The sequence below is a fragment of the Chelonia mydas genome, chromosome 6 (assembly GCF_015237465.2).
Source record: "Chelonia mydas isolate rCheMyd1 chromosome 6, rCheMyd1.pri.v2, whole genome shotgun sequence".
In the NCBI taxonomy this organism is placed as follows: Eukaryota; Metazoa; Chordata; order Testudines; family Cheloniidae; genus Chelonia; species Chelonia mydas.
Window position 1 is genome coordinate 25,612,269 of NC_051246.2, and position 27,441 is coordinate 25,639,709.

The 27,441-nt window shown below is 42.3% G+C and overlaps 2 protein-coding genes across 8 annotated transcripts in view; one reads left to right on the forward strand and one right to left on the reverse strand.

Annotated features, from left to right (window-relative positions):
• TSPAN4 (tetraspanin 4) overlaps positions 1–14,755 on the forward strand; it is a 647,139-nt gene extending 632,384 nt beyond the window's left edge. For 6 of the 7 annotated variants that reach the window (XM_043547930.1, XM_037899602.2, XM_043547929.1 and 3 more), the window contains 2 exons: positions 2,283–2,366; positions 5,454–14,755. In XM_043547930.1, coding sequence (XP_043403865.1) covers positions 2,283–2,366; positions 5,454–5,522 — 153 coding nt within the window. In that variant the 3' untranslated portion in view covers positions 5,523–14,755. The remainder of the gene's footprint in view (positions 1–2,282; positions 2,367–5,453) is intronic. The other variant, XR_005225423.2, reaches the window with a different exon arrangement.
• The window catches only part of CHID1 (chitinase domain containing 1), a 302,198-nt gene that overhangs the window by 29,559 nt on the left and 245,198 nt on the right, over positions 1–27,441 (reverse strand). The gene's annotated exons all lie outside the window — the stretch shown is intronic.

Consider the following 27,441-nt stretch of genomic DNA (forward strand, 5'->3'; position numbering starts at 1 on the left):
ACCTGGATTTGTGCTGGAAATGGCCCAACTTGATGATCACTTTAGATAAGCTATTACCAGCAGGAGAGTGGGGTGGGAGGAGGTATTGTTTCATGGTCTCTGTGTATATAATGTCTTCTGCAGTTTCCACAGTATGCATCCGATGAAGTGAGCTGTAGCTCACGAAAGCTTATGCTCAAATAAATTGGTTAGTCTCTAAGGTGCCACAAGTACTCCTTTTCTTTTTGCGAATACAGACTAACACGGCTGTTACTCTGAAACCTTTCTTAAGAAGCTGACCAAATGTCTTACTAAGGCTAAGTAAAATCAAACAAGTACACAGCCAATATTCATAACTTCAAATACAAAAATGATACATGCATACTAATAGGATGAATATATTCAGTAGATCATAACCTTTGCAGAGATATGTTACATGGCATATGTAGCATAAAACAGCGCTTCTCAAACTATCTGATATGGCAGACCGGCAATTTTTTTCCCCAATGTGCTAGGGACCGGTACCATATTTGTGCCATATTATTATCGTATTCGCATAGGCACGTAGCACATCAGATCCGAAAATCTAACATTCTTCACTGTATTAATTGGAATGGGAGTGTGGCGTACTCGCGGAGATGTTCCCATTTAAATACATTGAAGACTGACTGAAAGGCTGTGCGTCTGTGCGGATAGTATAAAATGACTATTATTTGCTTACGATCCAAGAAAATATTATTTGAACATTCGTAGTAATATTAATTTATATCAGAAACAATGTAATAAAAGTTGGCAGACATTTTTTAGGGGCTTAGACACTGCAGTAGGTTGTCGGGTGGGAGCGGATTTTTCCTCCACCAGCTCCGCTGATCAGTGCAGATGCTGTCAAATTTCACGGAGCAACAACACCAGCAATAATAATTAACCTTCCTCTCCCCAAACCTGCGCTAAACTGTCTTCCAGCATTAAGGGGCTACTTGGTCTTTTTTTTTTTTTTTTGGAGTGGGGTGGAGGGGTGAGGAAAGGAGACGGGGTGGCAGCCAAGCCCAAGAAATTGCCAGAGACTAACGAGTCTTCTCCTTATTAGTGTGTCCATGGGCTTTATCTGCTCGGAGCTGGACGGGGGGCAGCGTGAATGGATGGCACAAAGTGCAGGAAACACACACATACATTACACACGCTGCAGCTCGGGCAGCACCTCTCCCTCTCCGCGGTGTGAGGGTGAGGGGAGGGGGAGCGACCCAGCCAATGGCAGCAGCCGTGGCAGAGTCGCTGGCAGCTGCTGGGGTCGAGCCAGCATGAGCCGGGGCAGCGCGCGGGGAGCGGAGCCGGCGCGAGCAGAACGCGCTGCCTCGGGTCCCAGGCACCGTGGACCATCAGCCGATGGTGCCGGTCCACGGACTACCACTTTGAGTAGCACTGGCATAAAACATATTCCACTTATGTCATATATACATTCATAAGCATATTTCCATAAAGAATTATGGGGTGCAACGTCACAAGGTCCATCAATGGCTATAAGCCAAGATGGTCAGCGATTCAACACCATGTTCCTAAACCTCTGTTTGCCAGAAGCTGGGACTGGACAATGAGATGGATCACTTGATAACTGCCCTGTTCTTTTTAATCCCTCTGAAGTGTCTGGCATTGGTCACTGGCAGAATGGGCTAGATGGACCAATGGTCTGACCCAGTCTGTCCATTTGTATGTTATGTTCTTAGATGTGCCCCATGCCTAGTAATTAAACTGGGAAGAAACTAATCGAGGAACTTCTGTAATGCAAACCTAAGTTATGCAGAATGGTATAGAGTGGATACATATTGTAAAGCAGGAGGCACAACACAACGGCTCTTACTAGAGACTCTGATTCACTGTTTTCTTTATAGAACGTTATTTCAACCTTCTCACGTATTTCCATGTTTCAGGAAAACAGTAAAATTGATTTTGAAATTACAAAATGCTGATACTTAGCTCTTACAGGGCAAAAAAAAAAAAAAAAAATGCCAGAAATCAGCACCTGCTCACTTTTAGTACTGGATTTGTATCTTTTAGAGCAGCAGCACCTCATGCCCACTGCCCATCCCATATGGGCATTTGGATGCACAGCCTTCTGTGTCATTAAAAATCAACGTTACATTCAAAGTCTCAAGCCAGAAAGTCATTGTGTTCGTTACAATGCTGAAATGACAATTCTAGCTACCCAGCAGCTCAGTTTGACCTGTCTCAGTCTTATATGTGCCTTCACGTTCCCAGTGGACTAGAGGCTTATGCTTGTGTCTAATATAAACCTCTCTCTTTTCTAGCCTTGTTATGAGACAGTGAAAATATGGCTCCAGGAAAACCTGCTCGCAGTGGGGATCTTTGCCCTGTGCACAGCTTTGGTTCAGGTGGGCTCTTATTTCAGTTTCTTACTGCCTGAGTAATTGCAGTTGGATTACGAAGTATGGAAACAAACTGCTTTCTGGTTTATTTCTTCCCAGGCTATTGTTAACAATTTCCAAAATATTCCATTAAATCTTCTGTGGATTTTTAATGTAACCAAAATATCAGAGGGAAACTGCCATAATAAAAATTACATACAGTATATGTTACCATGAATAGCTACACACACACACAGTTTCCTTTTTTTAACGCCCTAAATGATTAGGATATGATTTACTTTTTGTCACTGAACACGGCCCGCAAAACCAGACCGGTCGGTTTCATCTTCCGGTTCTCCTGGCTTAGCGTAAGACTGGGTTTAGCTTGCAAAACAAGCAGGGGAATGTTTATATTAAATTTTAATAAAGCACTTAAACAGAAGCCTCAATCTTGCATACACAATCATATACTTGATTTTCTATATGTTAGTATTCCCATTAACTTCAATAGCATTTGCACATGAATAAAGTCAGGCATGTATTTTATTTCTATATATTTGTATTTCAAGGATGGCTCTGACCAGAAACATGGCTGAAAATGAACAGCATGCTGATGCCTTATGTCTAGGTATGCCTATGCTGCAATCAGCGGCATGACTGCAACACATGTAGACATTCCCAGTCTGGCTTTAATCCAGCTAGCAGGAGTACCAATAGCAGCACGGGCTTCAGTGTGAGCTGTCCAAGCCTACCCAGGACCATGGGTACTTACGTTGGCTGGCTAGCCCACCCTCAAATCAGTGCTGCTGTGGCTTCACTGCTTTTGGTAATCGCGCTAGCTAGATTAAAGCTAGACTGGGTATGTCTCTATACGCTGCAGTCATACGGCTGACTGCAGCATAAACATACCCTTCTTTTCTAGCAGTGACTTTCATCTCTCATTCATACTCAGCATACAAGTTGGAAGTATGAGTACTCTACACTAACTGTGCAGTAACCTCTCAATTAAGATGTGGTTTTATGCTTCGCATGCCCCCAGCAATAGAGAGTCTGGAGTCAGAACTGGCTCATGGTGTTGCTGCATTAGGCAGAACCACATACCCCTGACTCTTCCCTAGTCTTCGACTGGCGCTGCAGTTTATGGCCCCTCTTTGGTAAAGCACATATTTGAGTTGGGAACTATAATAATGAGAAACTTACTTTCTTCTCAAACAGAGGTGAGTGAAGATGCTTAGGGAATAGATATGAGCAGTGAAATAGTGTAGTAAACAGAGCTTGACCCTCCCTATTTGGTCTATAACCACACTTTAGAGGGTGGCTGTTGGGCACACACACCGCATTTAGGGAGTCTTTAAAAGATGTATTACTTATACTATTCATAAGATCATATCATCCATCCCCAATAGACAGTGTTTATATGTAGAGCATTTAAAATCATACTGTATACATCTGACCAATTGTAATGACTTGTTTCCATTAGGGAAACAATTTTTTAAATGTTTACTGGAGGTTGTAGTGAAAAGTATGAAATGCACAGAAAATACTTCAAACCTCAAAAGCTTTTGCCAGGGGTCTTCCCCCGCCCCCAACTGTTTGAACCTAATTATTGACTAAAGATCTAAAACTCATTGTGAGTTAATGAGATTCTCTCCATTGACTTCTGTGGGATTTGGATAAGGTCCTAATTGCTTGACAACTTTTTTTGGCTAGCGCTTTTGAAGTACAAGGAAGTGCACTTGTGAAAGGAAGTCATATACGAGTAACCCCTTTTAAAAAAACAAAAACAACCATGTACCTAGTGTTGTAGGAGAATCCTCTCAGTTGGTGCATGCTACGGGCCTCAATAAACAAATGTACAAAATTAACCCACCCTATTGGAGACTGCCACATGCACACATTTTCTGACACGCTCATTTGCTTTGAGTCAGGAAAAGGTCAGTGTTCTCATGAATAAAGCAGCTGCTTTAATAGCCAACAGAATTCCATTCCGTGGTATAAAAAGCCAGAGCAAAGTCTGGAAGTTAGAGATCAAGAGCCATTTATTTAACCTAAAAATGTCTGTGTCTGTGCTCAGATAAAACTACCAATATCGTTGCTCAAAGTCTGTTTAAAAAATAGTCCTTGTAGGGAATTGCCATTTAACCAATTGATTTTAAAATGGCCAAATATCATTTCAAAGAATATATATATAAAGAACTGCTACATGATAAACATTTAACCCTGAGGAAGTGATTACAACTGAGCTTTGGCAGAAATAGCAGCAGCTACACTTAGTTCTTTTATCTAAATATTTTACAAATGAGGGTGAGTATCATGATTGCCATTTTCCATATCGGAAAACTTAGGAAAAGAGATGAGCCCCCACATCCTAAGAGGTATTTAGGCACCTAATTCCCCTTGAGGATACACACCGTAGGTCAGTGGCAGAACTGGGAATAGAAACTATTTCTCCTATCTCTCAGTGTAGGACCACAGCCTATTGATTAAGGCTTGATTAATCTCAAGGCTTTGCTCAGGCCTATTGGGAGTAGGTGCACTGTTGATGGAGCCTGCTTATTTTTTGGCAGAGATGGACTCTAATGATCGTCAGCACTCTTCCCTCCATGGATGTGTTCATGAAATCACATCGCTTTGGAAAAAGGGAAGAACGGCACTATCCTTAAGTTTGAGACAAAAACATTTTCTCCCATAGTGATGGATACTGTGACAAATACAGACCCACAGCCATCTGGGTGGGTCGCTACTGTAATGTAAAATATCTTTCAGCAACTGATGCCTCATTATTTCCCAGCAAATAAGGGCTGTTTTTATACCTGGCACCAAAACTGAGAGCAGGCCATTGTCTGCATTCATGGGTGCCAGCAGGAAGACATGGACAGAGCAAGAGTGGTGTAGATGGGAGCAGAAGGGCAAAGCAGAGCAGGAGCCTGTGATCACATAAAGACTATATCATAAGACATATGCATTTCGGGACAAAGTCATGTTGCATGAGTAACCTTAATTCTGGCATTTCCTAACTTTTGAGTGTTTGACTTTGCAACCTCAATAAGGTGGATCTAACTTTTTTTTGTAATACTGATGTCTGTCAATTTAATTTTTGTTTTGTTTCTTTAGATTCTTGGATTGACCTTTGCAATGACCATGTATTGCCAGGTAGTCAAGGCAGACACCTACTGCGCGTAGAAACCATCTCAAGCCTCTATGCTTCTCAAAAGGACATAGGAGAAAGCTCCTTCATGTTCATTCATCTGATCTTTTTTCTATGTAAGATAAACTGTGTATAATCCTATATCTCTGAAGATTTTGTAAATTACCCTAGTTTATTGAGGGAGGAAAAAAGGGATGGGGAAAAAAAAAAGCCAAGGGAAGATCAGTACTCAGATTGGCATAGGCAGGAGGAGGAAGCGTTGTCTTTAAAAAAAAAGAATGCTCCAACATAACAGAAGAAAACAGGTCCCTTTGCATGGACTGTGGCAAGACTGAAGATGCTGCTTAAGAGGAGCTAGTCTGCAAACCCGTGCTAGCATAGTCTGCAGACACTGAAAAGAGCTCCAGGAATCCAGGAAGGTTTCCTTCTAGAATATATCATGGGCTGGTGTGGGGGTGGGTGGGGGAAGAGTGGAAAGTTAAATATCCTTCAGTATTGAAAAAAGAAGGCATGGAATAGCTAAATTGATGGAACTGTCATTTTACTACAATTTGTCTTTGTATGCAGCTAGTGTCACAGCAAGCCTCCAAACTGTCTCAAGAAGATTTTTGCAGCCAGGAGCGGGTCAACTTCAGAAGTGTTTTTAGTCTCATGTGCTCTGAAGTCAGGAGCTAATCAGGATCTGAGTAATGAGATCTGTCTGGTAAGGGAAAAAAGTCTTAGTGGACACTGTGTCACTTATTAATTTGCAATGGTACAGAACCAATAAGGGTGTGCGTGTATGATATATTCATAGACACTTACCATTCTGAAGGGAGGTGAAATAACCCTGCATCTCCCCTCAGAAGATGGAAGCTTTCTACCCCATTTCACATTCCAAGTGAACAAATACTCAAAGGGAAATAATGGAGTATTATTTCTTGTAGGAGACACTATCACTATTACCTCTGGGGAAACAAGTAATTACTTTCAGCTGTATCTTCATTTCTGTAAACAACTTGTGAGTAGGCTTTCTCTGTCACTCTCCTGTGGTTTTATTTTTTCCATTCCTGTTTCAAGTCAGTCTACCAGCAACTATCACTCATTTCTGCACTTAAAGAGCTGTCAGCTGTTTCTTCACTGAATGTCATTAATTTACCCTGGGACAGTATCATCTCCAGATAGTATACGGTTTGCCTTGTCAAAGAAACATGTGTTACACAGTGCTTAGCTTAAGACTTGAGATGTTTTCCTGCTTAGAAATGCTAAACTACTTATTTACATCATCCATGGAAAATTGTTCCCAGTGGGAACTGGAGTCAACTTTCAAGCTTTTTTCTCCCCCCTTGTGCAGGCTTGCTCAGTAGCAACACCTGCCCCCGCTGGAATTTGCAAAACAAGCATCAGTCACAACTCCTCATTGCAGGAAAACAAATTTCCGTGTGTGTGTGTTCCCCCATTGTCATAATTGAAGAGAATGTGTGAATTGTGCTTTGAGGGAATTTTCACTGAATTGCAAGAAAACGTTTCATCCAGCAAACTTCTACACTGAGGGTATGCCCAATACAGCCTATAGTGTTGTGCAATGTAGACATACAGCTTTGAGTGACTCTGTCTGCTGGAAGAAAAGGAGTACTAGTGGCACCTTAGAGACTAACCAATTTATTTGAGCATAAGCTTTTGTGAGCTACAGCTCACTTCATTTGAATGCATCCGATGAAGTGAGCTGTAGCTCACGAAAGCTTATGCTCAAATAAATTGGTTAATCTCTAAGGTGCCACTAGTATTCCTTTTCTTTTTGCGAATACAGACTAACACAGCTGCTACTCTGAAATCTGTCTGCTGGGTCATGCTCCAGCTCAATCCTGGTAGCCAAGCCATGTATCCATTAGAGAAAGGTTGCTACAATCTATGGTATTTTATAGATGTTCTGTACCACACTTACCCTTCTGCCATTACATAACAAGTAAGAAAACTGTGATTTAAATGAACCCTCTATTTAACTCTCTCAAATCCTGAGGTGGTGATATAAGTTATCAGGCTTGGCAAAGTTTTCAGAGAGCTGCAGCATCATGAACAGGGTTGCTGTGGTTGGAAGGAGGGGGCCTAACTGGGCCTAGTGAGAAGAACCATCCCTACAGGCAAGAGCTATGGTACCTGCCCAAAGCAACACCATGCGGCTCTGCAGCAACCCTGAGTAGTGGCAATTGCGGTTGCTCGCCTTCTCCTCCTCTGACTTCCAAAGCCAAGTGTATGTAGTTTGGTTTAGGCATGTTGATTCCAAGCTACTAAATATCCAAGGTGGGTGACGTAATATCTTTTGTGGGCCCAATAAAAGATTTACCTCACCCACCTTGTCTCTCTAAAGAACACGTATTCATCCTTTAGTTACTACAGCTGGAACAGAGTATCCAGACTCTTAATGGCTTAGTGCAGGTTCTTGCTGTAGTGTGGTTCACACACATGAGGAACAGGCTTCCTTACCACCTCTCTAGTGGGTACTGACATCTGTCAACATTAATGGGCATTTCACAAATGCAGAAAACAAGATGATGAGGTCTTGAAGTCAAGCACCAATAAAGAGCTCCAGGGTATGTGTCACAAATCAGGTCTTTGTGTGAAGTTACCTGGCACGATGCAGAAATTCTTCCACATGTGAGCAGGACTGAGACTAATTCTGTTCTTAAAGCACAGTTTTTGTTTGGTGTGTTCCTCTATTCCTGCCGCACCCTCCCTTAACTACTCTAAAGTTGAATTGTACAATTAGCATAAGTTCTTGCCCTGGCTCATTAGAACAGCTCTACTCACAGGCATTCCTGCTGACAGCTCTGGGTTCCATCTCTGAGGAGCAGAATAATGGAGTGAGGAATGCATTAACAAGACATCGATTTCAGCTGAGCCATTGGGACTGCTGCCTGCATGATCATTTTTAATGACAGACGAGTCTATTTGTAGCAGTCCCACTTATCGTTTTTAAAACAATGCACCCTCCTGTGGCAGAGCTGGACTGGAGGTTCCCTCAGAGGCTCTACAAAATGGTCTCAAGGGTAGGGAGTACAACCCATTCCTCATGTGAATCCCCTAGTTCACATGCCGAGCGCAGTGGAGACTGCAAGGTTTTGGCCAAGTCCACTGAAGGAATGCAGGAAGAAAAGGTAAAATGACTGAAGGCTAGATCACTCCTTCTGATTGTGCTTAAATCATTTGGCACAGTTTGTGCTGCTTTACAATAATGTAAATTGCCTCTCTGGTGTTTAGCCTCCTAGGAGATAAAGTGTGAGCATCTCTTTGTAATTGGGGGGCGTGTAAAGCCAGAAAAGCATTAACAGCAGTGCAACAAGACTTCATTATTTGTCTAAGCTGGGTCTCCAGCATGGTGCCGGTGCAGATATTGTTGAACTGGAGTCTGCATTCAATGCTATTGACTATTTTCACATAGGCTTACAGACACTACCAATAGAATCTGACTTCAAACCATTGCCCCATATTACAATCCACTTAAGCACCTCAGATTTTTTTAAAATGAGATATTCTGAGTAAGAGAACTGGTTGGGTGGTGTATCTGTAACAACCACCACACCTTGTAAAAGACATTTCCTTAGTAGACATTTAACTTTAGACTGGTTCATTACAATCATCATATAGCACACCAAGCACATGTTAAAAGGCTCTATGTCTCCGGAGCAGCACAGAAGTCATTCCAATTCCTCTCCTAAATCAATGATTTTATGGGTTGGGGGGGTAATAAAAAGGAGGACTTTTAAAATGTAAAATAGGACCAAAGCCAGGGAATCCAGAGTTAAGGTTTAGACTATGTCCCCAGTTAAAAGAGTCAGGCCCTTTTTGATTGATTTTCACTGTACAAGGCCCAACTTTGATCCTATTAAAGTTAGTGGGACCAGGATTTGGCTTTAAGTTTCTGTCTGCCCTACTTTTAGCTTTGCTATCCTGTATCATAATTATTAAATATATTGATAATAAGGTTTTATTTTCCTGTAGCTGTCCAGAGCAGCCATCTTTTATTGCCTATTCAATAGGATTACTTAACTCTACATCCGGTAGCACAGACTCAATAAAATTCACTCCCATTTCTGCTCTATATCTACCTGCCAAAAAACCCTGGACACAGTATTTCTTGATTCTCTTTGGACCTAGTAATAATGGATAATAGTGAACTGCACAGATGTTGTATAAAAACATTAATCTGGGATCAGTAAATGTGGTTGCTACACAAAACGCCTCTCAAAAACAAATTAAAGTTCATGCAATTGAATATCTCAGGGGTTGTGACCCCCCCACCCCTTCCAACATTACTAAATGTGAGAGTGGTCCCAGCTTGATGGGAGGGGGCTACCAGCATGAGGCATACCTGATTATAGAACAGCTGCTCTATAAACATGGCATAAGAGAAAGTGGTATCGCTGAGCTTTAAACGAGTACTTTCGTTCACAACAGTATTAATGAATTTTATACACTGTACATTAGATTGTTCACAGTAACGATATTGCCATGAAAAATTCTGTTCGGAGTTACATTGTGAGTTCAGTTTGAATCTCATCTGTACAATATCCCATTGGACAGTTATTTGTTACTTGGATTTTGTCGTTGCAACAGAAGGAATGATACAGTTTTGTGCACCATATAGAGGACAACAAAATTTAAAATATACATTTTTTAAAAGTTATTAAATAAATTTTACAGCTGAATGTCTTGTTTTCTTTATAATGTACATACATATGCTGTAATATATACAGTGGATGCTTACAGACATATGTACACATGCACTAGAAACTGCATCGTATGCTTCCATTTTCTCATCGCCCATAGCCTGTCTTTAATTTTAATCTATTTTATCCTACCTATTTTTTGTATAAGAAGATTGCCAATTCTTCCAGGAAAGTGAATGCCCATTTCTTTGTTTAGGAGCAGATTATTTTATAGATGTCACAAATCAGTATCCCTTTAAAAAGATAATGGATTCATGTCAGTGTACTTGTTTATAGCCGCACTAATCATGGATACACAAATTGTTTTATTCTGCTTGATTTTTAAATTTAGTTGAACATGATTGTGATAATCAATTTTGAAACACAAGGGCTTTTTTTTTTTTTTTTTAGACAGAAGGAGGCTGTCAATAAAGATAATGTTTGGCTATATGTTAAAATGAAAAATAGGAATTGCCATGACAAATCAAAAGAGAGGTCCATCTAGTTGGGTATCCTGCCTGAGCCCATGTCTGCACTGTGAATGCTTTACCAATATAGGAATACTGGTATACTATACTGATACAGCACTCCTAGCAAGGACAACAATGCTTTTAATTTTTATTCCAACCCCGCCCCCTGCAAAACAAGCTATACCAGTAAAAGTGCTTTTGCCAGCACAGCCATGTCAATCATATATCACATCTCTTCACCCTCAATCCCCAACTGACACAGCTGTGCTGGCAGAAATCTGCAGTGTAGACATTGCCAGGGAGTGGACACAGCAAACTGTTTCAGAGGAAGGTGCAAGAAACCTCATAATGGAGAAGCTTGTCCTCATGGGACATTTCTAAGTAGAGCACAGGATCTGGTCCAAGAGGTGAACATAGCTGGACCACTTGGTAATAGTGACCACAATATAATTAAATTTAACGTTCCTGTGATGGGGAAACAGCAGCCCAACACTGTAGCATTTAATTTCAGAAAGGCGACTACACAAAACTGAGGAAGTTAGTTGAACAGAAATTAAAAGGTACAGTGCCAAAAGTGAAATCTCTGCAAGCTGCATGGAAGCTTTTAAAAGACTCCATAATAGAAGCTCAACTTAACTGTAAACCCCAAATTAGAAAACATAGAGAACCAAAAAAAAAAAAAAAATGCCATTGTGGCAAAACAACAAAGTCAAAGAAGCAGTGAGAGACAAAAAGGCATTCTTTAAAAAGTGGAACTTAAATCCTCTTGAGGAATATAGAAAGGAGCATAAACTCTGGCAAATGATGTGTAAAAGTATAATTAGGAAGGCCAAAACAGAATTTGAAGAACAGCTAGCCAAAGACTCAATAAGGAATAGCAACATTTTTTTTTAAGTACATCAGAACAGGAAACCTGCTAAACCACCAGTGGGGCCAGTGGACGATAAAGCACTCAAGGACGACACGGCCATTGTGGAGAAACTAAATGAATTATTTGCATCGGTCTTCACGACTGTGAGGGAGATTCCCAAATCTGAGCCATTCTTTTTAGGTGACAAATCTGAGGAACTGTCCCAGATTGAGGTGTCATTAGGGGAGGTTTTGGAACAAATAGATAAACTAAACAATAAGAAGTCACCAGGACCAGATGGTATTCACCCAAGAGTCCTGAAGGAACTCAAATGTGAAATTTCAGAACTACGAACTGTAGTTTGTAACCTACAATTTAAATCAGCTTCTGTACCAAATGACAGGAGGATAGCTAATGACACGCCAATTCTTAAAAAGGGTGCCAGAGGTGATCCCAGCAATTACAGGTCGGTAAGCCTGACTTCAGTACCAGGCAAACTGGTTGAAACTATAGTAAATAACAAAATTGTCAGACACATAGATGAACATAATTTGTTGGGGAAGAGTCAACATGGTTTTTGTAAAGGGAAATCATGCCTCACCAATCTACTAGAATTCTTTGAGGGGCTCAACAAGCATGAGGACAAGGGGGAATCCCATGGAGATAGTGTACTTAGATTTTCAGAAAGCCTTTGACAAGGTCCCTCACCAAAGGCTCTTAAAGCAAAGTAAGCAGTCATGGGATAAGACTGAAGGTCCTCTCATGGATTGGAAACTGGTTAAAAGATAGGAAACAACGGGTATAAAATGGTCAGTTTTCAGAATGGAGAGAGGTAAATAGTGGTGTCCCCCAGGAGTCTGTTCTGGGACCAGTCCTATTCAACATATTCATAAATGATCTGGAAAAAGGGGTAAACAGGTGGCAAAATTTGCAGATGATATAAAACTACTCAAGATAGTTAAGTCCCAAGCAGACTGCGAAGAGCTACAAAAGGATCTCACAAAACTGGGTGACTGGGCGACAAAATGGCAGATGAAATTCAATGTTGATAAATGCAAAGTAATGCACATTGGAAAACATAATCCCAACTACACCTATAAAATGATGGGGTCTAAATTAGCTGTTACAACTCAAGAAAAAGATCTTGGAGTCACTGTGGATAGTTCTCTGAACATCCACTCAATGCGCAGCGGCAGTCAAAAACGTAAACAGAATGTTGGGAATCATTAAGAAAGGGATAGATAAGAAGACCGAAAATATCATATTGCCTCTAAATAAATCCATGGTACGCCAACATCTTGAATACTGCGGGCAGATGTGGTCACCCCATCTCAAAAAGATATATTGGAATTGGAAAAGGTTCAGGAAAGGGCAACAAAAATGATTAGGGGTATGGAACAGCTTCCATATGAGGAGAGATTAATAAGACTGGGATGGCTAAGGGGGAATATGATCAAGGTCTATAAAATCATGACTGGTGTGGAAAAAGTAAATAAGGAAGTGTTATTTACTCTTTCTCATAACACAAGAATGAGGGAGGTCACGCAATAAAATTAATAGGCAGCAGGTTTAAAACAAACAGAAGGAAGTATTTTTTCCACACAATGCACAGGGTTCAAAAAGGAACTAGATAAGTTCATGGAGGATAGGCCCATCAATGACTATTGGCCAGGATGGGCAGGGATGGTGTCCTAGCTTCTGTTTTCCAGGGGCTGGGAATGGGCAATTGGATGGATCACTTGATGATTACCTGTTCTGTTCATTCCCTCTGCAGCATCTGGCATTGGCCACTGTCAGAGGACAGGATATTGGGCTAGATGGACCTTTGGTCTGACCCAGTATGGCCGTTCTTATGTTCTTAAGCTTGTAATGGAGAAGCCTGTCCTCATGGGACATTTCTTCCATCATTCAGTAGCTAGTTTGTGCCCTGAAGTGTGAAGGTTTACATCCCTTAAATTTTTCTTCTTCCTATCTGACAAACCTCTTGACGATCTCATTAGCCATGTCAACTTCTAATTCTGTTCAGAATCTTATGAAGCTTTTAACTTCAATGATATCTTGTGGCAGTGAGTTTCACAGATCAAGTATGCATCATATTAAAATACCTCCTCATGTGGATTTTAAACTTGTGACCTTCCCATTTCACTGACTGTCCCCTTAGTTCTATTCTTTAGAAACTTTATTGTATTGAATTCCATAGAAACTTAAAGACCCAGCATAACTCCCTCATCTCTGCAGCCTAATTTCTCTTCCCCCTAATTGTTTATACCCAGGCAATAGAGTATCCTGTTGATTTGGGGTGTTTTTTTAACCATGTTTCAAAATGCCTGTCATGTCAAGTTTCTCTTTCCCTTCCAGACATTCTAGTTAACCAATTTTAAATGACACATTGGCATAAAAATTTGTAAGTGGTCCTGTTAAAGTCATCTTTTAACCCATACCATCATCAAACATCATGATACTGAAATGTTACTATTGTCTCAACCTGCCCCCTTCTACAATTCCCATGTCATTTCTGTCCTATCCTTTACCACCAGACATCTTTGCGTTGCCAACATCTCTACTGAAGGTCTTTGTCAAATTGATAGTGACCTCCCCCCGCCCATTTGGGTAATTCACTTGGGCTTAAGATCAGTAAGTCAACTGAATGGGATTTTACTAGGTGTCATCTTTCCTGAACACTACACTCAACTCAAGTTTATGGGTAGCTTAAAAACTTGAGCTCAGCAGTTAGATTCCAAAAGAGGAAAGAGGGGAAAACAAAAAACAAAACAAAAAAAACTTACTTAAATACCCAGTTTGGGAATCCATATTTTACAAGTGTAGAAAAGGACAGAAGAGTGCATGGTTAGAAATCAAAACCCTCCATATTCTTTTGTTACTGATTTTCCAATTACTTTCTCTCAATTTACCAAGTTAGAACAAGCTAATACCTAGCATGCCATCTGAAAAATCAAGATGTGAGAAACTCTGCTTCATACCTCACCACCATTAGAAAAACCCATGGAATCCAAACCTACTTGACAATATTTTTAAGGTAGAATAAATAGTTTGTATTTCTGTGGCCTGCCAGTGCTGAGAGATGATATTAGGGTAAATTTTCCAACAGGCCTCAACCCGGCCTTTAAAACTGCACCCAAAATTTTTGGACTGACAAACTGCAAGTAGATTTGGGTTTCATAGATTTTACTAGTGGTGCTGACATGGAAAAATCAGGTAACTACACATTACATTGCAAATGCAATTTGAGAGGTGTTTTTTTTTTTTAAAAAAAAAAACAACCTGGCCCATGATTGCATGTATTTGCCATTCTTACACTATCGCTTTTCTGCCTATGGCCATGCTCCTTACTGTATAAATACTTCCCCATATAACCAACACCGGTTATTCTATTCGGTAGAAAATGTTACTTTTGTCTTCATGGAAGAAGAGCTTGGTTTTCACTTCCTCCAATAGTTGGCAGACTGTTAATAGGCTTACATCCACCAATGCCTAAATCAGTATAAGCCAGCTAACTATATAGGTTACCTTACAGCCATCAATCCCCAACACCGTATGCTCCTTTAATGTGGAAATGCTTTATCAGTTAATACGGTTTCTCCGTCAACCCATGGGTAAAACTGCTCTCTTTGGAAATTGTTGGTCTATAAGTGGTTATGCACAACCTCTTTTGTTAACACAGAGGTGTTTAAATAGAGGTGTTCCTGTATTTGTGACTAAAGGAATGAGATCCTTACTCAATATGAACCTTCCAATATGTTCTCATGGAACTGTTAGTATGTGACTTTATTCAATGACAGCCAACAAAAAAATATAACTATGTATATAATTATATATAATACAAAATTAGTTTTTGTACAAGGTACAACATAAAAAAGAGAATGTTAAAATGTATTGTCGTTTCTGTATTTATTTTACCATACTGGCAGTGATACAAGTTTTAGGTGTAAAAGGACTCATTCTGGAGATACTAATGACTACCACTGAAATAAATGGATTTCAGGAACTGGTTTGTTGAGAGTCTATTCGGGTGCACCTCATCTTGCTTTTCTAAAAATATGCTTGACTATGGTGCTTATGCACATAGCTGCTTCAACACTGCCTCCTGCCCCAATGTTGTTTACACTTGCCTTCACAACAGACAAGCATCTAGATTACAAAGGGCTCAGACATGCCAGGCACCAAGTGCCCTCAGTAGCCACTGATGTGAACATGTGAATTGCTGTATATGCACCAAGTATTATTAACTAGAAGAAATTATCGAGACTTGGTTTACCTTTCTCCAGAGGCTAACAGAGTAGGGGTCATCTCTTTACCCAATTAGCCAGGAACCTCACCCACAGCAAGTGCATCATATACATATGCAGTTAACTTGCTATGAAGTTAAATCATAGTTCAGACGATTAACACCTGTGATACAGAATATCTGAAAAACACCACAGATCAGAATTGTTCCCATCGGTCTTATTTCAAATGCATACGTGCACTTTTGAGGTTAGTGGAATAGGGTGTTCCTAGTTTTTACCTGATGTGATGGATCTAGGGCAGGGGTGGGCAAACTCCAGCCTGTGGGCCGGATCCAGCCCATCAGGGCTTTGGATCCAGCCTACAGGATTGTTCCCCGTGGTGCCACAGACCCCACGCCGCTCTCAGAAGCGGCCGGCACCATGTCCCTGGGGGCCCGGTGGGAGGGTAGAGGGCTCCATGCGTTGCCCTTACCTCCAGGAACCGCCCCCCGCAGGTCCCATTGGCCAGGAACGGGGAACCATGGCCAATGGGAGCTTCGGGGGAGGTACCTGGAGGCGTGGCAAAGGCAGCGTGCGGAGTCTTGTGGGCCCCCTCCCCCCCAGGGGCTGCGCAGGGACATGGTTCTGACTGCTTCCCGGAGCGGTGCAGCATGGGGCCAGGGCAGGCAGGCAGGGAGCCTGCCCTGGCCCTGGTGTGCACTGCTGCCACCCCGGAGCTGCTTTAGCTAAGTGATGCCGGGCTGGAGCCTGAATCCCTCCTGCACCCCGCCCCCCAACTCCCTGCAACTCGCACCCCTCCTGTACCCCAACCCCCTGCCCTGAGCCCCCGGTGGCACCCCAACCCCCTGCCCTGAGCTCCCTCCCGCAGTCCGCACCCCTGCCCGGAGCCCGCTCCTGCACCCCTCCCCGCAACTCCCTGCCTGCACCTTGCACCCCTCCTGCACCCCAACTCCCTGCTCCACCCTGCACCCACGTGCAACCCAACCCCCTGCCCTGAGCCCCCTGCCTGCACCTCGCACCCCAACCCCCTGCCCTGAGCCTCCTGCCGCACCCCTCCTGCACCCCTGCCCTGAGCCCCCTCATACACGCCACACCCCTCCTCTGCCCCAATCCCTTGCGCTGAACCAATTCCTGCACACCACACCCCCTCCCACACACCGCACCCCCTGCCCAGGCCCTGCATACAATTTCCCCACCCAGATGTGGCCCTCAGCCCAAAAAGTTTGCCCACCCCTGATCTAGGGTTTGAATGTGGCAGCACAACTTACCAAGGTAGGTGGAGTCTGCAAGGAAAGCAGTTTTTAGCTGGCTTTCAGTTGTCAAGCCACTGATTTTCCCCAGGGCATTTAACCCCATTTCCAGACTCAGTTAAGGTAGAGTAGCCACAAGTACTCCAGGAAAAGAGACGGGGGAGAAAACAGCTCTTCAGTGCTGTCAAGATTTCCAGTGCTTTCTTGAAAACTCTCCTCTAATACTATGAGCATGCAGCACAGGTGGGTTTACGATAATACAAGCCACAAAGAACTTCTCTATATCCCTTGAGAAACCACCCATTTCCCACGCATGGCCACCACTCTTGCAACCAATTCAATTTTAAAGTCAGGTTGGCACTAGCCAAGTAAAGAGAGCACTCACTATGGGTCAACAACATTTGAACATGTGTGGGGAGGAGTTGTGGACACACAGCTCTTTGAACTATGAGGACAACTGCAACATCTGGACACACTGAAAGCAAACAGCTAGGCTAGAAAGAGAAACACTGAAATTTTCCAAGCAGCCATAGGTAGGAAAGGCTGTTAGCCTCCATGTGAACAGCGGAATTATGCTGCTTTGGGGTGTCGAGAGAGAGAAAGAGCATCAAACCGAAACCTTGTGATAGATCAGACTTCGGGAAACTCGGGCTCAGACTTTGGGAAACTCGGGCCCACATCTAAGTAAAGCCCAGTCTATGTGGGAATTGTACATTTGTAGATACAAATAGATGAGAGTGCATATGCTGAATTGCTATCCTGTACATTATCCCACTCACTCTCCCCTAAATGAAATATCAGGATAGTAGCAAAGCCTGTAGTCATGGAAACTTGCTAATTGGTACTACCTCAAACCCTGAGGCTTTAAATCCCACTTTGGGATAGGTCATCTGAGTTCAGGCTCTTCCCTGTTACATATTTGGCAACTAACTCCCTGGCTGTGCTCCAAAGCTCATTACCTCAATACAACACTCCCTTCATCTCTGAAACGTAATTTTAGATAAGTGCTCACATGGATACAGAACCATTCTCACCTGGAAAACTGGCATTTATTTAAAGCTATGTACAAATCAGTCTCTCTTCTCACAGGCAGACTGAATCTACATACATACATTTACTTTTTTCAGAAATATAACGGTCAAATGCACTTGCCTGGTATGGATGACAAAGAATTCCAGTTTGTCCACAAATCCTGTTGCTTTGAATCTATCTATCTATCACAGACAGTGAAGAAAGGAAGAAAAAGGAAAGAATCACAGGAATGGAAGATACAGATGAGAATGCAAAGACAGGGTGAAGGCAAATGGAGAGAAGTAGGGAGGATAATACTTAGCAATTAGAGAGCACGTTTCCTCTTTGTGGTCTGTAGGAAAAAGGTAGTATTCTGTTCAATAGTTTGTGAATCCTCTAGTGGCTGGCACCATGTTCTACATTTTGGAAGCTGCCAAAACCCCACCAGAGCAGCAGTATGGATGGTAGCTAGGCCTTGTATGTTTGCATTTATCTAGTAAGAAGTTATTTGGGACCCAACTGTGCCTGTGTAGTTTTTCAGATTTTGTCGTATGAAGTCAGAACAGTCTTCAAAGAGCTTTACAAACAATTCATCTTCAGAACACACCTGCGCAGTACGCAGGTCAGTAAATAAGTATATTCCCACTTTACAGGTGGGGAAAACTGAGGCAGTGATTAACTATTGAACTAAGGCCTGAGAAGGACTCTGTGTCAGAGCTACAATGACAACTCAGAAATCCCTAGGTCCCATGTCCTGTGCTAGTCCCACACTCTTTTTCTCTCTCCCACTCTCAAGAAGGGAAAGGGAAGTGAGGAATTGGATAAAGGAGGAAAGATGAAGTGGATAAAAAGGATGGCATAGTGGGCAGGGAAGTAGACTGACACGGGGAAGTGTGGATGAGAGAGATAAGAGTACGTTGTGATGTGAAGAGAAGAAAGGGGGCAGCTGTGAAGGGAAGTGGCATAATGACTGGGTGAGTAAAGGAAGTGGTCGATGAGGATAGCACAGTGAGAGAGGGAATGGAGAGGGAAAACAGAAAGATTTGACACCTGGGGCAGATCTGTGCAGAAGAGTGAAAATGGAGAGTGAGATGGGGTGGGTGCATGAGGGAAGGTTGCAGTCAGGATAGACAGACCAGAAAATGGATGATGGAAGGCAAGGGTGTAATCAGGGGGATGGAAATGTGAGAGGGTTAACTTGGAAAGGAGGGAAAGAGAAACCCAATTCTCAACACTGCTCTTTCCCCTCCCCCCGCCCCACACCATTTTTTCTAAGCTTTCAGTAAATTCAGAGATGGTGGGTTCTCTCAGGTTTGACACAGACACGCTCCCCCAATCCGCACAGTGCTCAGCACTGTGGTATCCAAACATCTATTATTTAGATCCACACAACGTCAAGGGTAGTGATGTGCTCTGGCAGGTGCCCTAGTTTTCTAGAACTGCAGCCCATGGCAACTTATCCCTTAGACACAGCCAGCATCTCACAATGGGCAGACACACAACTTGCCTGCAGCAGCAACTGCAGAATGTGACAGGCAATGTCTGGAGAAAGGCAAACAGTCTCAAATAATGTCTAGGATTTAAAGATTCTGCACTACAATATTGCTCATTTGTTCTTCCCTGCACTCTGCTTTCATCCTGTTCCCACAGCTCTCCTGCCCCCTCTCTAACCTGAGAGTGAAATCCCCGGTTACTCCTCTTCCTAGACAGCTCAAGCTCATGGCTGTTTAGATCCAGAGATATGGAAATGGTTACCAAAGAGTGAGGGGAACAAGACGTTTCCTCCTCTTAGTTTCTACAAACCTTTAATACTTCCCCAGCCAGACACAGCATTCACAGCCAATGGAATGTAACCCTGGGAACAATGGACGGACTTGTGTGTAAGTTAAGTGTGAGGGGAAAAATTCTGGGCTCCAAGACATTTAAAAAAAATTCAGTGCACCACAGACTCAGAGTTTAAGGTCAGTAGGGACCATGTGATCATCTACTTACGAGGAGAGGCTGAGGGAACTGGGGTTATTTAGTCTGCAGAAGAGAAGAGTGAGGGGAGATTTGATAGCAGCCTTCAACTACCTGAAGTGGGGTTCCAAAGAGGATGGAGCTCGACTGTTCTCAGTGGTGGTAGATGACAGAACAAGGAGCAATAGTCTCAAGTTGCAGTGGGGGAGGTCTAGATTGGATACTAGAAAACACTATTTCACGAGGAGGGCGGTGAAGCATTGGAATGGGTTACCTAGGGAGGTGCTGGAATCTCCATCCTTAGAGGTTTTTAAGGCCCAGCTTGACAAAGCCTTGGCTGGGATGATTTAGTTGGTGTTTGTCCTGCTTTGAGCAGGGGATTGGACTAGATGACCTTCTGAGGTCTCTTCCAACCCTGATATTCTATGATTCTATACTCTGACCTCTTACACCGCAGGCCACAGAACCTCACCCACCCAGTCTGTAATAGACCATAACCTTTGCTGAGTTACTGAAGTCCTCATGGTTTAAATACTTCAAGTTACAGAGAATTAATCATTTTCACTAGTTTAAACCTGCAACTGACCCAGGCCCCATGCGTCGGAAGAAGGTGAAAACCCCCCAGGGTCTCGGCCAATCTGACCCAGGGGAAAATTACTTCCCCGACCCTACATATGGTGATCAAGTTAGACCCTGAGAATGTTGGCAAGATCCATCAGGTAAATACCTGGTCAAGAATTCTCTATAGTAACTCAGAGCCCTCCCCATCTAGTATCCCATCAGGCAATGTGTCACCAGGTCACAGACATACATGGAGCACAGGTGTCCTGTAGGCTAAAAAAGTTGATCACCAGGAACATAAATGCTGTTACAGAGCACCTAAGAACATTTGGTCTACGTGATCTATTATTGACTAGCTGAATGCCCCATAGCCATGTTTACAAGAAGAGCTATTGCTGTATACAAACTAAAATACTGGATGATATTCTCATTGTAATTGCTGATGGTGCAAGGTTATTTCATTCAGTGAGATCTCCCTTAAAATTAAAGTTTCCCTACGTGTTTAAGAGCACATTAATGGCGAACTGAAAAGTTAAACTGAAAATAGAGATAATCCCCATAAATATGTGCACAATTCCCCAGTAACTCAGCTATCAGAGGCACTCTGCATAGTGGTTAATTGTCTTTTAAAAATATTAATTGATCTCCTCCTGTAAAATATTGTGGTTTTCTGGTTCACTTGATAGCATCTCAGAATGCAGTATGTTGTGACCACATCAACACTATGGGTAGATAGGGCTGGTATTATTGATGTCAGAGAATATTGCAATGCTGGAATGTTTAAGTGAATCAGAAAGTGCCAGAGGATCTTACAGAGCAGGGTGAGGTGAATAGTTTTTAAAAGGCAAGTTAAAATTCATCTTCATGCTGAACGGGGTTATTGGGGGCACACATCTCTAGGCTTGACTCAATTATTATTTTATCTTTGCATTCACCTTTAATATCTTCATGCAGCAATGTTTGTTTATTTTAAAGTGTCAGCAAGTTCTCTGTTCAGGTAGGAGAGTTGCTCATCTCCACCCTACAACTCCTCTGGGTCTCCATAAAATTGATCTGGGGTCAACACTAACATGAAGAGAGACCTCATGGGGTGAAGGTCTGAATAAACAGACACGCCCAGGAGGAATCCAAGCACCAGTACAAAAGCTGTCCCAAAGAAACCACGCCAACAGGTAAGGTTGTACAGAAGTTTCAGTTATGTTTTAAATGCAGTTTTTGAAGCAGAGAAGAAGCTGATTCCCCAGGAGAATTGCAGAGCTACAATGCCTACACATATTTAAAGATTATCATTTGGGGATTTAAATCCAATTTTATATTTGTATTAATCCACTGAGCTGCCAGCCCAATCGCAAATTGTCACTGCTCGCTCTCTTTCTCTCTCTAACAATAGAGAGCTTATTAAACATTAAGGTTTTAATCGTAAGTACTTGGGTATGACTGAAAAAAATCCTAAAAAGTGCACAGAAGAAACATTTTCGAACTACCAAAAAAAATATCTTCCAGGGAGAGATTAGATAAAGGCAAACGTCCCTGGACTAGTAGGAAGGCTATATCATAAATCCATTTATGTTAAAAGAAGCCACTATGTTTCTTTAGGTCACATCCTCCCCTGTCTAGACACAGACTGGCCAGTGTCCTGCTTCTGAAGGACAAAAACTCATATTCCTCCCTTCCTTGAAATACCAACTTTGCAACTGGAAAGAGGTTCACTGTAGAATTCACACTGCACTGACAATTCTGATGGGAGCTGTTAAATAGGGAAACTGAGAGAGATTAATGCCTGGCATGCAGTACAAGGCACATCAGCAGGTCTGATGCTTGTTCAACCCTTCCCCTTATTGCACAGTGCTAGAGATCACCTGAGATATTCTACAGTTCAAAAACAAAGAGACAAAAATACAGATTTTTTTTTTTTAACACAAACCTGGCCCATTGGTGAGATTTCCTGAAAAGTCTTTTTTCCACCTAACAAAACAAACAAACCACCCCATCCCAAGTAGCTATATCCATTATTTTTCATTCTGTTTTTCTAGCTGTTTCATTTCAGATGTACCAAAACGCTGAACTAACTGGGGAAACAACACCGGGATGAAATGTTTTAGCTGCTCTTATTGTTACCTGTTGTTGACATTTGATCCAACATTAAACAACAATGGGTCAGATGGCCACATAGCTTCCAGGACAAGATCCCTTTTCTTTCCTTGCAATAGTTCTGTGAAAAGGGGGTAGAGTTTATGCCACACAGATCCTGCAAGTCTGGCTGGCCCCCAAGATCAACAGCTCTGAAATCCACACAACAGGCCTTGTGACTCCAAATGACCTCCCATGCCCGACTCCCATTCTTACACTGTTCTCAATATGAGCTGCGTGCACTCCTCACTGTTCCTGAACTCCTCAGTTCTACTACTTTCCTTGCTCTCCCCCCACCTTGCTCTCCTCAACACACTCTAGGTAGGTTCTCAACCCTCTCAAGCAGGAAAAGAATTTAGGGGTCCCCTGGCTGTCTCCCTAATGGAGAACACAGAGGGAGGCCCTGTCCACATCTTTACCAAGTCCCAGACTACCAGCTGTCCACAATCCACCTCTGCTCAATGCATGCAGTTGGCAGGTTTAAATCCCTACTCCCCTCCTGACAGGGAGAAGGAGCAATATGTTCGTCCACATGTACACTCCTAAACTGGAATTTTCCCTACCAGCACCTAGACTTGTGTAGGCCATCAGAGTAATGGGCAGCTGCCCACCCTTCAACCAGCAGGCAATATTTGGGGGTCACACAGCTTTAAATAAAACAAATAGATGGTTTGGAGTTTTGTCCATACACCCTCAAACTAGGGGTTAACTAGACCTAATGTATCACAGTCTTAGTACAGAGGGAAAACATGGTGAAAGCAATACTTTGAAAGGAACAAGAAGCTCTGCAGAGCTACTGGCATTAGCACTGTTGGGAGCCCTAGTGTAGACTGGTCACCAAACACACTTTTAGGCACCTGCTTTGAGAAGGGTTAGAGGACACTGTGTGTGCAGCCAGACTGCTCTGTAGCCAACACACAGGTGAAGCTGAACTGCTTTTGCACCAGATACATTTTTCAAAAAATTCCCTAGCATAGGCAGGTCCTATAATGCAAAGGTACAGTGGAGACATGGTTGTTCGGTGGTTTGATTTTGGGATGAACCTCAAATTTACCAGACCTGTGTCACGTATGTGCCTGGTGACTACCCATCAATACAGAGTAAACAGTGGTAATTCATCATTCATAGAAGACTAACATAATTCATATTTCATAAAAATCAAGTTAATCTACATGTACCAAAGTGGCCAGGAAATAAGGATGTGCTAAGGACTAGAAAATATCTAGGGCTTCCAAAAACTAAAAGATGCACTGTGCATTGCAAGGGGTAGACTAGCACTCAGGATCCTACAAGCATTTTTTCACTGTAAGATATACTCCTTATTAACAAGGGTTAGAGCAACATCATCACGATATATCATTATATACAAATCCACACACTAACTGCTTACATGCAAAACTCAACGTTAAGTATAGAAACACTACCAGTTCCTCCATCACACACACATATATGGTGTATGTGCATTTTATTTAAAAGAGTGAATTTCTAGTGCTGCTATTGCCAGCCATTCTACTCAGAGTTTTAAAACATTTTAGTATGCAATTGGTTGTCCCATTATCCCACTCTGTTGGCAGTTCCAATCATTCTGGGTGACAACCTTTCATTGCCACCAGAGAGGCAATACAAATGTAAGTGCCTGGCGTCTGCATTGCAGAATACTGATTGCTAAATTCAAGGTTTGTTGGGTTTTGTTTTGTTTTTTGTTCTGAGATTTAGAAGGGAATTCTTTGAAACTCAAACACTGACTGCCAAAACTGCCCCAAAGAAGCGATGCAATGATGATAACCAACATACCCTAAAAAAACAAAGGAAAAACAACAAAAAAGCATTACTCAGAAAGCAGCAGAATCAACAAAAACTTGTTATTGCTATGTCATCATATAATGGAGACCTACTCTGAAAAGTGTACGTAAAAATGGCACTTCCTTATACAGCATATCTGCTGTCTGTCTATTCCAAAACATGTCTTTATTTTGTGGGGAAAAAAATACATTTTTACTACTTTTAATTCCTGCTGGCACTGCAAAGCTAGTACAACTATGGGAGAGTGTGCTGGATTCTATTTTGGCTTGAGATTCATCAACAGAACCACTACTAAACTCCAGTTGTATGGTCAAATTTTCCTTTGGTTATGTCTGTTCAAACCCGTTGAAGACAATTTTCTCAGTGTAATGTGGCTGGTAGGGTATTTCTTCCCTACTCCTGGAAACCATCAGCGAATGGCCTAGAGTGTGAGCCTCAATTATCCTTACTTTATGGTTTACAATCATACAATCAACTGACCAATCTTCATGATAGGTCAGTTACTCAGCCCTTTTTAAAATCTAGCAACCGTCTTTGACTCTATGACCTCTTGTGGCAGTTAATTGCTCACCCTGATTGCACAGTGTGCAAATAACTATTTCCATTCATACTTTCTAAATTTGCTTGCCATCACTTCCATCGAGCAAGCTTCTTTTATTATATAATGTAGAAGGGAGGGACTGATCAGTTGTTATTATATAATTCAGAATTTAAGTATGTTGATTTTGCTCTGTGTTCTCACACCAAAATATACACGGATGCACATTTCATCGCAGGGAGATTAGTTTTCAAGTGAATGATTTTAAGAAGATCATCACAATGTCAACACAGCTCAAAAAGGACCGGATGTTCTCTTTTGCGGTGGGGGTCTAGTGGATAGGACATGGGACTGGACATCAGGAGACCTGGCTTCTATTCCTGATTCTGATACTGACCTGCTGCATGACCTTGGAAAAGTCACTTCATATTGGTCTGCACCATCCCCTTCATGTCTATTTAGACTGTAAGCTCTTTGGGGCAGGGCCTCTCTCTTATTATATGTTTGCACAATGCTTAACACAATGGGTCCACATCCTCAGTTGGGCAGTTTAGGTGTTATTGCAATACTGCTATTACTCCTACAATGGTGAGCATCTATAGCCCTTTGCTGCAAATAAAAAAACCCATTTCACATATATATGATGAATTAGTTAAATATTGTAAGCATTTGAAACTCAAATTACATATTGGTATGAATACCTGGGCAGGCACTGAATATGTACAACATTCACTCAATGGTAACTTTATTCTCTGCTAAATCACGTGATATAATCAGAATATTCTTTTTATTTCTCACAAAGCTATTGGCCAGAAGCACCACGTCATCCTACTCCTTGGTGCTGGAAAGCAGAGGTTCAACAATGCAGAAGAAAACTGTAGGGAATTTAAAGGATTTATCTTTCTCACCACAGAAGTCATATCTCAAACCAAACACCAAAGAGGAAGTTGAGAGGACAGCATGAAGGGTGATAAGAATAAGGTGTGACACTGCCTCACCCGGTGAAAGTGACACTCGGTGTTTTGAAGAGTTCATTCCCGTAGTAAAGAAGACACCATAAAGTAAGAGAGAAAGTACTTCACGTTATGGATTCTATCACTCTTAAAAACATAACAATGGCCATACTGGGTCAGACCAACGGTCCACCCAGCCCAGTATCCTGTCTACTGACAGTGGCCAATGCCAGGTGCCCCAGAGGGAGTGAACATAACAGGTAATGATCTAGTGATCTCTCTCCTGTCATCCATCTCCACCCTCTGACAAACAGAGGCTAGGGACACCATTCCTTACCCATCCTGGCTAATAGCCATCAATGGACTTAACCTCCATGAATTTATCCAGTTCTCTTTTAAACCCTGTTATAGTCCTAGTCTTCACAACCTCCTCGGGCAAGGAGTTCTACAGGTTGACTGTGCGCTGAGTGAAGAAGAACTTCCTTTTATTTGTTTTAAACCTGCTACCCATCTTGAAGTCTCAGCTTCCACAATGGGTGAGCCCCAGCAACAGAAAAATCAATACACATGTACATGCATAGTGTATCCTCTGGCTACAATCTGTTCTGAAGAGCTAGCAAAGGAGTGAAATGGACAGAATACCTGCCCTAACTTCTTACAGGTTTCTATCTTAGGCCAGCATACAACAACAAAGCCCTAAGAGGCTGCATTTGCATTAGACAAATTAATACCTTCAACATAGCATGAGCCAACAACAGTGCAGCTGCAGTAATACTAACCTATTAGTGTAGACAGGACTTGGGCATTATTACTGCAGTATCATGAAAATCTGCTCAGAGCTGGGAGTTCTGTCTACACCAGCATTTGCCCTATTGCTACTTCAATACAGCACTGCTTGGTGATAGCTGTTATAATCCAGGTACTAATTTGTCTAGTGTATACAAGGTGAGGGAGTGCATTTACTGATGCATTCCTCTTCACATAGTTGCAGACATGTATTCCATTCAGGGGTGCGCACATCCAGTGCACTGAAGCTAGAGAAGTTTGCTTAGCAGTGACCATCGGGGAGGTGCTCAGTTCCAAATCCCCCACTCAGTTCCTTCTCAACACTTGTGGCTTGAGTCGGAGCGTAGAGCGTGGTGTCCACCTCATGTTCATTATCACAGTGTTTCTGTGGTATTTTTCCTTTAAAAAGTTCGCTTAGTAGTACTTTAAGTGTTAGTTTGATGTAGTGTAGTTATTAGAGCGTAGGCCAGGGTAATGCCTTTTCCGTGTTTCAAACATTGTCCATTGTGTGGGGTTGCTATACCAACTAGTAACCCCCCACCACCACTCAATGTTTATCATGCCTTAGTGAAAGTACACACTAAGGAAAGGTGCTCTATTTGCAAGCTCTTTATGAAGAGAACACAGGTGGCAAGGGACTTGTGTTTAAGTAGCACCTTATGGAACAGGCCATGAGGCCTGCGTTGGTGTCGGGGACCTCTGCATATCATC